Below are 12,713 nucleotides of genomic sequence, written 5' to 3'. Positions count from 1 at the left end.
AGGAAAATGAGTCTTCCTGACTCTAGGCCTGACACTCTATCCACTTTGCCATCTAGCTGCCTATTACGTACATACATACACGCATACATACGTATGTATAGATATAGATGTATACACATATGTGTGTATACATGTCTATAAGTATTATGTAAATTCTGGGACTAGATAGGGGACAGCAGAAAGAGATGGATGGCTTAAGTGCACATCCATAGTCCCACTTATAATGCAGGACCAGTTTCAGAACCAATGGCAAGGTCAGGCTTAAGCCTAGGAAGATGGGCTGTAGAAGGATGAGGTACATGTAGCTCAAGGACAATAATATGAATGCTTTTGACTTCTGGTGGCTTCCTATTGCAATATCCATTATGGAAGCTTGGGCAATCTCCTCCCTAAGATTAATGGAGAAGCAGATTTTTAGGGGTGAAGGGCATCTGGTTGGGGGAGGAAGCGGAGATGGGAAAGGGGATGTGATAGGGACTAGGGAAACCAGTACTTAGGTGCAAAGGGAAGAGAGAGCATTTCCATGATTGAGAATTTGTACGTAATATTTTGCTAGCCTGAAGTAGATACTCTATCTGACTGCACCCTTGCTCCAACCCTAACTCCCAGAAAGTAACTTCAGTATGGAGGGGAGAATAGGGAAAGGTCATGGAGAGGCCCAGTCTAAAGATGGAACCAAAATGCCTTGTGAGTGACTGGCTCTCAAGCCACAGAAAAGTTACTCTCCCTAGCCCACTTCCCACTTTTAGTCCTACCCCTCCCCCACTTCCCCTACTGCAAATTCCTGGGAAGAGGATTTTATCCCCAAAATAGGATTGACGGTCCTTAGAGGGAAAGGAACCTGGCCTCAAGCACAGTAAGGGGATTTGACTCCTTCCTAGACCATAATGCCCATGAAGAGTGGTTCCAAGTCCTGGGACCAGTTTTACCTTTAGAATTTGCACATATGGCAGGTTGTCTGGACCAATCTTACTCCCATTCACTTCGATGTGCTTTAGCCACTGGATGTGAGGCTGGGGGTCACTGTACACCTTGCACATAAACTCCACGTTGCTGCCCAAAGCCACCGTTTTATTGGCAGGCAATCCAGCCTGCAGGATGGGCCGGTGCGGTGACCGCTCTACAGAGAGGAAGGGGAAAGAGGGGCAGGGAAACACTAGTCATATCTCAAAGCAATTCAAGTCTCACAAGAAAGCAAAAAGAATTGTAGCCTTGACACCGTTCCTGACTCACTCACTGATCTCTACCAGACTCCCAGAGGGTAACTTAAAAGCAACGAATAGAGAGAGCCTTTTCACAGCCTCCTAATTCAAGGATTCAGGAGTCAGAAAAGGTCTCACTCCCACTAGCCCTCAGAAAAAAGACTCAGTTAACTCAGAAAAACCACAGTTTCTAAGACTCCTAAACTTTTAAAAACCTGCTTGTTAGACGTTTCATTTTTGGAAATTTGATATCAAGAAAACCCTCAGAAGGAAGTATCTTAACCCATTCATGACTCACATCCCAAGCCCATATCCCACATTGTTTCCTGTACATATCTATTTCCTATGTCTACATCCCTTTTACTTCCTTTACCATCTTCAGTGGAAGTGAGAAATAACAGCTGACTACCACCACTAACTAGTCATAGAGAACCTGCTATGGGTAGGAGACTCTGCTAGACCCTGGGAGAGCCTGGAAGATGAATAAGATACAATCTCTGCCCTCAGGTCACTTGCAAAAAGCCTTGATAAACATGGAAATCACCCCTTCTACCTCCAGCCTTCTTTCCCCCTCAAGCTCCTGAATCCTTGGCCCTTTCCTCAAAGGGTCTAGTTCACAACCCTGTCCCTCATTCTTGTTATTCTTCTTACCCACAACATCCAGCTGGTAAGTGTGGTTAATGCTGCCATATTCATTCTCTACGATGCAAGTGTAGTTGCCTTTATCAGATGGCACCACTGAGTCCATTATGATGCTCCAGGTGGCATAGCGGACCTGAAAGGATGTAAGAGTGAACTGCTGAGAGGCTAGACGCAGAGCATGAAACCAACCACTACATTAAGAGTTTCATCCCTCCAACCCAGGGAAAAAAATAATAATAATTTATATGGTTCTTCAAGGTTTGCAAAGTGATTTACATGTTATTTAACTTGATTTCTCACAACAACCCTAGGAGGTAGGTGCTATCATTATCCCTATTTTACAGATGAGGAAACTGAGGCAAACAGATTAAGTGGCTTGCCCCAGGCCATATGGCTAGTCTCCCTGACTCCAAGTCCAGCTCTCTATCCACTACAAAGAAACAATCACTCTTGTCTTAGGGGCACAAATGTTTCCTGTGTCCTGACACAAAGGTTTTTGTTGAAATGGGGTACTGTTTTCTGGGTTCTATACACCTTAAGCAACAGTGAGAGGAGTGAAATGCTCCAGTTAGCGTTTCCTACCCTCAGGAAGAGCCTTACTGGAAGGCAGGTAGGAACCCCATGCTGCATCTGTAAAGAGCTAGTGCCTCCACTTCTAATCTCTCCTGTGTGATCCCTTCTCTCCTCTGGAAGTGTCACCAGCCAGGTGCTGGTCCCCATCACTTCATGCCTAGACTGTTGCAATAGGCTTCTGGTTGGTCTCCCTCCCTCTCCACTCCACTCAGCTGTTAAAATGATCTTCCTAAAGTGCAGGTCTGACTATGTTCCCCTGCCCCTCCCCTCCCCCCCCCATTCCATTCTCTAAACGACAGTGCTTCCCTCTCACCTCAAGAATCAAATATGAAATCCTCTGTCTGGCTTGAACAGCCCTTCCTCACCTGGTCCATTCCTGTCTTTCCAATTGTCTTACATCTTACTACCTTCCGTAGACCCTGGGATTCAGTGACTCTGAGTTTCCTACTATTCCTTGCAAAAGATGGTCCCCCCTCTCTACAGTTCCCTCCTTTATCTCCATTTCCCAGCTTTCCTGGCTTCCTTCAAGTCCCAGCTAAAACCTCACCTTTTACAAAAAGCCTTTCTCTTACGATCTCTCTTAATGTTAGTGCCTTCCCTTTGTGATTATTTCCAACTTATCCTGCATCTATCTTGTCTGTACATAGTTGTTTTCATGTTGTCTCCTCTGTTACTGAGCTCTTTACGCTTTGAAAGCAAGGATTGTCTTTTGCCTTTCTTTGTATCCCCAGCACTTAGCATAGTGCCTGGCACATAGTAGGCCCTTAATAAAGGCTCGTTGGCTGCTCTCAGCAGTCCCCCTTTCAGCTCTTGTCCCCTATTCATTTTCCCAACAACCCCACACATAGCCACACCTTGTAGCCCCCAATCCGGTGGTCAGGTTTGAATTCTTTGCCATTCTTCAGCCAACGCAGAGTGGGGTTAGGGGTGCCATTTGAAGGGCATTTGAACTTCACTGTTTTAGCTGCTGGTACCGCATGCAATTTCTTTTCCATCTTTTCTGGTGATGTCCAGTATGGAGCCACGGCTGCCAATGCCAAGGGTGAATCAAGAGAAGTAGAAGGGAAATCAGCCAGACCAGCAAGCAGAAGTATTGGGTCAGTGCTGTGTGACACATCTCCCAGGAATGACCCTGATACCAGGCATACTATCTGGGAAAAGTGACTGGCACTGCCCACTTAGCCCCATGTGAACTATTCCCAGATGGATCATTCATGGAATTATTTTACAGCCATGTACCATCAAAGCCCACCACCCTTACCTGCCATGTGTCTAGATAACTAACTGTGCATTTTGGGGCACCTAGTACCCTCCAGCCTTTCCACAGAGGCTATGCAGACCCCCAATCTGAAGGTACAACTCTCTAACCCTTCCCCTCTCCACACCCAGACTTGCCCCAAGCCTCCAATTTCCACAATAAGGTAGGAAACAGTGTCTCACGCGTACGGTTTGGCTTAGTGTTATCTGACTCTTTCTCCTCTGATGAGGAGTCATCATCATCATCATCATCTTCTGAGGAAGGCAGAGCATCTGTGAAGGAAGAGGAAGAAGCATTTGGAGTTATTTCCAAGGAAGAAGGGTATGTCCCAGGTTCTCTAAACCATACCAGTACTAATAATGACTCCACAGCTGTCTAGGGAGTAGCCTCCCTGTTTGACATAAATATAGATGACCCCCTAAAGCCACTTACCCTCAAGAACTAACTTCCAATGTAATGTAATAGCAACTGTTTAATAGTTACCAGAAGTTCACACGCCCACTCTCACCCCCTCACTCAAATTCATCCCATGCCCTGTCCCTGCCTCCAACCTAAATCCGTCCAGAAAATCTCACCATCATCAGTTACATAGGCTACAGCTACTGCCTTTTAATGAACATGGTGATGTATGTCAACCTCTCTCCTCCTCCCCAATCTTAGCTCCAGGGACCACAGGTATCCCTGATGATCTGGGACATAGCAGCGGCTGCCAGAGAGCCTGAATCCCTTTTGGGATTGCTTATACTAAGACCACCGTGACAACACAGTAAGTAAGTAAGTAGTACCCTTCCCTGGAGCCACAATTAGGGCTTTCTGACCCGCCTTTTGTTAATACAAAAAAAACCTGCTTCATACCAATGCCTCTGACAGTACCACTTTCCAACAAGCTCATCCGGGGCAGGAAGAGACCTTCCAGCCCCACCCAGGTGGTCGGTTTCATTTGTCAATTACCATCTAAGTTTATGTCGGATTCTTTCCCAACCCCTCCTAGTGCTTCTGAGAGGAGATGATGACATTAGGACAGCGTATCCCTAGGTAGGAGCATGTTTTCAATGATGCCTGCTGCGAGCCTACATTCTTGAGATTCATGAACGCTTCACAGAGTCCTCATCATGCCCCTAGAGCCCTGCTTAGGTGAAAATCCCGCTCGTGCACCTCTGCAATGGCAGAACCAATGCCACAGAGCCCTCCAGTTGCCCACGATAACTCAGGAGGAAAATGGTCACAGGTATTCTCAGTGCATGTGGCCAGGTTCCTCTGCACTTGTCACTCATACAGCTCCAGTGAGATGCAGTGATTGTACTATGTGTACCAAGGCTGAAGGACATCAGCTGTCCAGTGAGCAGGTCCTGGAGGTCTGGGCATGCTGTGACAGGGAGATGCTCACTATGTAGGAGCAGTATGCTAATGCTCTAGGGGAGAGAGAGGAGATCTTGAGGCCCCTGGGTCTTCTCCCTAGGGCTCTCATCACCTGAGAGCTAAGCCAGGCGGTGGGCAGGCGGGCAGCAGAGGTTAGTGGGCAGCGGCTCTGAAGCAGAGTGGGGAGGGGCGCGGGAAACCATGAAAGAGTAGGGGAGCATCACCTCCCCATGAGGCTACCAGAGAGGTGGGGAGGTGCGATGCTACCAACCTGAGACATTGACGGAGAAGTAGGTGATGTCGCTGCCTGAGGGGCTGTTGGTCACACAGGCGTAGAGCCCGGAATCCGAGGGGACGGCATCCCGCACCTCTACCTCCTCCCCCGTGATGCGGGTGCGGTTGCTCTCCACCAGCTGCACCCCGTCCCGCAGCCAGTTGATGCTTTGAACATCCTCCCTTAGCCGACAGCGAAGCTGCAACAGGTCACCAGGGTGCGCCAGAGAGGACTCCACTTCCACGGGGGCTCCCCAGGGCAGGGCTGGGGCCACGCGCCACCCGCAGAGGCAGGAGGGATGGAGAAGAGGAGGGAGAGACAGGGAAGGGGGGAAGAGACAAAGGGCATTACACTAGCTGAGTATGAGCCATGGCATCCAAAGCATCGCTAGCTCAGGGACCATAAAATCAGAAGGGTGGCTGCTGACTGTGGGGACTGGCCTAGAATCCCCTTCACCTCTTTCCCAACCAACTCTCTCATAGAATACAGGAAGAAAAAAGCAAAAGTTAGAAAGCAGCTGCAGCAGCATTAAGCATTTCATTTCACGTTTCATTTCCCTCAATCCTAAGGGAAAAGGTTAGCTATTCCAGGCCCTTCCTCCCGCCCGCCCCAACATCCCTCTGCAGTCAGGGTATCTTGTCTCCCCACACTTACTGGCTGGCTGGCTGCCAAGAGCAGTCACTTCTTGGAGGCCAGCCCCAATTCCCTTTCCAGCGCTACCTTGTTCTTGTCCCATTCCCTCACGGCAGCCGAACACACTTTGCTCCAAAGAAAAGCATTGCCCCCCCCCCAAATCTGAAGAAGACAGCTTGTTACGGGGAGGGGGGTCCTGGGAGAATGCTTAAATAATTCATAGAGTGCGGGATCTGGCACAAGAAGGCACTCACTTACGTGAGAGTGACAGCCCAGGGAGAGGTCAGCTTAGGAGAACCTCCAGCTAACAGGTGTCGGGGCCCAAGGATTCCTAGCGTTCTACAATATTAGAAACAGAGGCGAGCAGCTGCCACAAAGCCCCACACTTGCCCTGGCAGCATGAGGCTGTTGTACACAAAGGTCCTTTCTCCTCATCCTATCATTCAGGCTTCCTCTCTGAAGCTACACCATCCCACCCCCACATACACACACCCCACAGAGCCTCCTCTCCTCGAAGGCAACAGAACAGAGCTGATTGCTCAAAGGGCTGGTCCTGGCAGTGGAGGTTCAAGAAGGCCCCCTCATGAGTTCCTACAACCTTCCTCTAACAACTAGCAGCTCCTGCCCTTCACTACATACAGATGTATAGACATACCAAGAAAGGGATGCGTCTGACATTTCTCTGATGCCCCCTGACCCCCTTTCTTCAATGTGGAAATGAAGTGCTGATTTCCCTTCCACCAATGCTGTAAGCACAGATCCCTCATCCTCCTGTCTACCACCCCACTCTAAGTTTTGAACTCAGTATACTATTCGTCCCAATTCACATGGAAGTTGAAGAAACCTGCTTCTGGAGGGTTTCTACTGTAGCACGTGTCACAACTCTCTCTCCATAGCTATGACATTTGTGGACAGTCAGGGACAGATCCCAGCGGACCCCAACTCTTCACACCATGCTCTGAGTTCAGGCTAAGCCACTGAACACTGAGAACCCAATACCTTTCTCCTTCAACAAGGGGGCAAGGAACACTTCTAAAAGTGTAAAGACTATTGTTTTTTTTGGTTGAAAAGAGACCTTGGGGATCAAGTCCACTACCTAATGTCTTCCCCACCCCTCTATTTTACAGAAGAGAAAAACCAAGTAATTCTTCCAAAGGTGTCAGATCCATTATTAAAAACTGAGTCTTCTGCCTATCATATCTAGTGTTTTTTCCACCACCACATACTGTGCTAGAGTTTGTACAAAACTGAAATGTTCACATTTGGCATTGCTCATTTAAAACAGACCCCCTCCCCTTAATAAGGAGCAGTAGTTTAGAGAGCTTGTGTTAATATAAGTAGCTAGACATACATATATCACAATTATATAATCATGTTCCTATTCCCTTCCTCCTCTACCCCCCAAGAAAATGATGCGTTTTAAACCTCTTTCTGAAGGGGGGAGGGGCAAAAGAAATATCTGTTAGAAAACCTCTGGCCTAAAGACAGCTATACTACAGATCTGACAGCATGACCCCCAACTTTCACCAATCCTATTGAGAAAAATACCAAAGTGAAATAGACCACATAAATGATTTAAAATAAATTTCTGTGGTTTTAAAAAGGTGCTATTCTTTACATTTTAAACAGTTTGCGGTATTGTCCATCTTGAGGCAAAAAGAAGCAATTGAGAGGTCAGCCACCTTTCATGGAAAAAATGCTTTTATTGATCAAGTCTCATTTCCCTCCAATGACCTCACTGATTAAATATTTTGCCTCTCTTGATCCGTACCAAGTTACCAGCCTTTGGACAAACAGCGAACTCAAATTCTTAGCCTCTGGCATCACATATTTGACTTCAACAGGTCCCAAGGACAAGAGGTGCCAAGGAAAGCAAATGGCATTTTCCCCAGGAGGAAAAAAAGAAAGAAAGAAGACAGGGCCCTGCTGAGACAGTCTTTGCCTCATTACAACTTGGACTGAAGACAAAATGCTTCCCACCTGTCCCCAGAGCAGTCTGCGAACAAAACTCCTCTGTCCGATATGCACAGGCCTCCAGGCCCAGTTTCCTTCCAAATGTTTCTGGAATCTGTCTCCTTTTCTCTGTTCCCACTGTCTCTTCCCAAGTATAGGCCCTTCACCATCTCACTCCTCCTTCAGTTTTACCGGCTTCCATTGGCCCTGCATACTGCAGTCAGATTCATCTCCCTAAAGTGCTTTTATCTTATTACTGTCTTGCTCAAGAACACACATTGATTATACAATGGTCAAATGAAAACTCCTTGGTCTGGCCCTCAAGGCTCTCCCTAATCTAGATCTACTTTACCAAGTCAGCATTCTTTCTGTCCCTTGCTACGTTCGAGCCAAATGTCTTCTCACTGACCCTTCCCAACAACACACCACATTCCCAGTCCAGTAACTGAGCCATTGCATTACTCATGCTTGTTACTACTATTGTCTCCTCCCTCCTCTCTGCCCATCTGATTTTTGACCCATCCCACACGGCCCAGCTAAAGTCCCAGCTCCACGAAGCCTGATCCAAGAGCTGGAAGTTGTCACATGGTCCAACCTCTTTCATTTTACGGATAAAGAAACAGACACCTGGAAAAATGGAAATGGCTTGACTAAGGTCACAGACATTGAGTAGCAGGGCCAAGACCAGAACTCTGGTCTCCTGACTCAGAGTTCAACATTCTTTCCACCATACCACACCACCTCCGTCTAGCACACTTTGGAACCTAATCATATGCTATATCATGTCCTCTTGATGAAACTCCAGTGGTTTGGTATTATCTTCACATTCAAATATAAAGTCCTTTGATTAGCATCTAACGCTCTTCCCAATCTGATTTCTAATTTTCTTTCATTCTACTGCTTCCATGTATATTATGATTTAGCCATACTGGTCTATTTGATCTTCCTTAAATATGATACTTCATTTTTTATTTCTTTGTTTCCCATGACTGGAATGTTCTCCCTAATAATTTCTACTCTGGCTTTCTTTCTTTTTATTTTTGGAGGTAATCAGGGTTAAGTGACTTGCCTGGGGTCACACCGCTAGTCAGTGTCTGAGGATAATTTGAACTCTGGTCCTCCTGAATCCAGGGCCGGTGCTTTATCCATTGCACCACCTAGCTACCTCCCTTTAGCTTTCTTGAAGATTCAATTCAAGTACCACCTCCTCTAGGAAGCCTTTCCTGGTCTTCACTCCTCATCCCCTACTCTGTATTTACATTGTATGTTTGGATTCATACATATATGTTGTCTTCTCTCTTCCCCTCCCGCTAAAATGCAAGCTTTTTGAGGGCAGGAATTGTTTTTGCTTTTTCTGTACAAATCCAGTGCCTGAATTCTGATTCTCTGGACTTTCCCTACCTTGGAAGTTCACTCTACTCCTGGACTTCTCACACTGGAAGTACTGTCTGCCCCTATAGCTTCTTCTTCTGATTGGCTGGTTCTTCCTAGAACCTCCATTTTAAAGAAAATGACCAGGCAAGTCATGTCTTTATTCCTCTTGCCTTCACTCTCGACTCTGGAATTTCTCTATCATGCCCTCCCCTTATAGGTACTAGTATTAACCTCTCATTAGAGCATAAGCTTCCTGAGGTTAGGAACTGTCTTTCTGTTTGTATTTGTATTCCCAGAACTTAGCAGTGTCTGACACACAGTAAGTGCTTAATAAATGCTTATTGACTATCCTGTTACTTAACCATCAAATGTATTTGTATTGCTTCGAAAAGGAGGGGCAGCTGGGTGGCATAGTGGATAAAGCACTGGCCCTGGAGTCAGGAGGACCTGAGTTCAAATGCGACCTCAGACACATAACACTCACTAGCTGTGTGACTCTGGGCAAGTCACTTAACTCCACTGCCTAGCCAAAAAAAAGATATTAATTGGGGCATATTATTTCTTTTATATCTACTCTTTATACCTCCTCACACCCTGCACAGTGCTAGATATATAGTAGATGGTTAATAATTTTCCCAATAAATGCTTTTTTGAATGAATTTCACATCTGACAACAGCATAACTTAGTGGTACTAATGACAACTTAGGGTTGAAGACAGTTTTTAGTGATTTTTGTCATTTTTCTCTGTGATCTAAGGTAAGTAGATGAATCTTTCTGTATCTTGGTTTCTCACTTTGTAAAATAGAGATAAAGATGCATCACAGAAATGTTGCAAAGCTAATAGCTCTATTTGTTCAACCAAATGTCCATCTTTCTATTCATCTATCTAAGGAGGATTGATCTGGACACTACACATCATCTCAAGCTTATTGATTCATTGGCCCCAAATCAGTAGTCACCACTGCCCAGCTGTTTTTTGTCTCAGTGTGCACTGCTGGGAGGTAAGTCAAGGATACTTAGCTTATTTTCATCTGCCCCCCACACCAACCATGGCCCTCTAGGCACCCAACTTTGCCCTTCTATGTCAGCAACCACGCGTTAGCAAGAGATGAGTTGCAGTGTGAAACTGAGCTTACTACAGCTAAGAAAAGTTGAGTGAAAGAGAGACAGGTTGAAGGTCAGCCTCGATTGAAACCAAAATCCCAGCCCCATTTTGAGGGGAGAGCCTGATTAGTTGGGAGATGACTTATGTCAGGAGAATCAAGTGACAATTATTGACAAGCTATAGTGCCTCAAAAGGAGGCAACCAGTATAGTGAGAGTGCTTGAAATAAGGCCATATGGGGGGCAGCTAGATGGCACAGTAGATAGAGCACCAGCCCTGGAGTCAGGAGGACCTGAGTTCAAATATGGCCTCAGACACTTACTAGCTGTGTGACCTTAGGCAAGTCAATTGCCAAAAAAGAAAAAAAAAGAAAGAAATAAGGCAATATGAGGATCCATTGAAAGAACTGGAGAAGTTTAGCCTGGAAAAGATGACAGAGGATATCATAAACTGCCTTCAGATATTTGAGGGGTTGTCATAAGACTGAGCAGAGAGCAGAATTAGGAGCAATGGGTGGAAGTTATAAGAAGGGAAATTTTGGACTGATATGATATGAAGAAAAACATCGTAATGATCAGCACTGCCTGAAAGTAAAATGGGTTCTTGTGGTAGACAGACATCACAGAGGATCTCCTGGGGAAGTCTAGGTATTGAGGACATTGTAAAGGAGATCCCTGTTCAGGGATGGGTTTGGAACAAACAACCTCTAAGCTTCTTTGATTTTCTAGTACAGAGGTATCAAACATCTGCAATGCATAATACAACTGGGAAATATTGAACAAAATTAATAAAAATGCGATAGAACATAAATAATTTTAATGTGTGGTTTTCTACGTCAATATGCAGCTCCTTATATACAGCTTAGTGGCCCTTGTTTCTATTTGAGCTGGATGCCATTGCACTAGTACTGTCATTATTATTACTGTAAGGAAAAGGAGAAGAAGACGCTTGAGTTGTGGACTTCAGGACACAAGGTCAATTCAAGCCTTTATTATTACAAAACACTGTATTTGGGCATTTGGGGGATATAAAGATGAAGTAATAGCTAACAAATATAACACTCTAATGTTTACAAAGCATTATATATCTATTATCTCATTTGAGCTGTACCTCAAGCCTATGTGAGGTTGGTGCTATTATTATCCCAATTTTATAAATAAGGAAACTGAGGCAGAGAGATAAGGTTGATTCTCCCAGGATCACATAGCTAGTAAATAACTGAGGCAGGATTTGAAATGGGGTCCACTTCACTTCAAGGTCCTTAAGCAGTTTACAATTTAATAAGAGATGGGAAGGGTCAGGATATATATATGTAACTGCTACAAAAAGGAATATAATAAATAGAAGGGGTAGGTCTGTACAAAGTCTTATGATAAATGTAAAGAGAAATAGGTCATTTTTAGCTGGGGGCAGGGATCAAGGAAGTCTTCATGGTGAGGGTACTTGATTTGGATCCTGAAAGGAGGGATTTTAAAAAGTGGAGATGGTGGTGGGAAGGAGTCCATTCTGTACATATGGGGGACATTACAGGCAAAGACAAGGAGCTAGGTTAGGGCAGGGTCAGAACAGGGGATAATGTATAGCCTGGTTTGGCTGGAATGGAAAGTAATCATGGGTTGGGATAGGGGTAGTAGGATAAGAACAGAAGAAAGGGAAGGAAGGACTCAAAAGTCTGCCTTGCTGAAATGGCTGACCATACTTAGTTAAGTACTTAGTTAAGAGCTCGGATTGCTCTCACATTCACCTACTCAAGTCAATGCTTCCTCAAGGACTAGGAAAAAAACACAATGGTGAGAGAACACAGGGGCCGACTAAGGTGCTGGGACCAGCCTAAATAAACCCTTAAAGAACTTAAGTCCAGAAGCAGATCTTGGGACAACCAAGATAAATACCTGTATGGTCAATATCTTCTAATAGGCACCTTCTTCATTGCCTTCTCATATTTACCTCCACCAACTTCCCTGCTCTTTTATTTTTGTAAAAGATTTGGTAAAAGGCCATCTTTTAAGTGGGCTGAAGATTAATAAGGACAGCAACACACTTCTCCGGGATTCTCAATAGCTAGTGAAGATAGCAGATTTCTAGGGTAGACTCCTTTCCCAATTTGTCCTAAATCAGGGAAAAGATTTATTGCTATTCTTGGTTAGATACAAATTAAGCTACTTTTAATCCCATCTCCTTCCCATTTCCCCCACATACTACTGCTTTGTAACCTAAAACAAGCCAACAGGTATGGCATTTTGCTGGTGGCAGGACCTTCCCAAGCCATACAGTACTCTGGTCCAAGTTTTAATAAGGCAACAGGTCCAAGCTATTCTTCACAAACTTTTGTTTGTGAAC

At 45.2% G+C, this 12,713-nt stretch overlaps 1 protein-coding gene across 13 annotated transcripts in view; it reads right to left on the bottom strand.

Annotated features, from left to right (window-relative positions):
• Nucleotides 1–12,713, bottom strand: part of FGFR1 (fibroblast growth factor receptor 1) — a 69,051-nt gene that overhangs the window by 12,540 nt on the left and 43,798 nt on the right. For 5 of the 13 annotated variants that reach the window (XM_027865000.1, XM_027864988.1, XM_027864991.1 and 2 more), the window contains 5 exons: nucleotides 5,306–5,572; nucleotides 3,858–3,947; nucleotides 3,272–3,444; nucleotides 1,854–1,977; nucleotides 930–1,120 (listed from right to left, as the gene is read on the bottom strand). In XM_027865000.1, the coding sequence (XP_027720801.1) occupies nucleotides 930–1,120; nucleotides 1,854–1,977; nucleotides 3,272–3,444; nucleotides 3,858–3,947; nucleotides 5,306–5,572 (845 nt within the window). The remainder of the gene's footprint in view (nucleotides 1–929; nucleotides 1,121–1,853; nucleotides 1,978–3,271; nucleotides 3,445–3,857; nucleotides 3,948–5,305; nucleotides 5,573–12,713) is intronic. The other 8 variants (XM_027865001.1, XM_027864990.1, XM_027864993.1 and 5 more) reach the window with 3 other exon arrangements.

The sequence above is a fragment of the Vombatus ursinus genome, unplaced genomic scaffold (genome assembly GCF_900497805.2).
Source record: "Vombatus ursinus unplaced genomic scaffold, bare-nosed wombat genome assembly UNPS02014778.1, whole genome shotgun sequence".
Taxonomy (NCBI): Eukaryota; Metazoa; Chordata; class Mammalia; order Diprotodontia; family Vombatidae; genus Vombatus; species Vombatus ursinus.
Note: the sequence above shows the minus strand (reverse complement) of the source record. Positions and strands in the feature narration are given on the sequence as shown.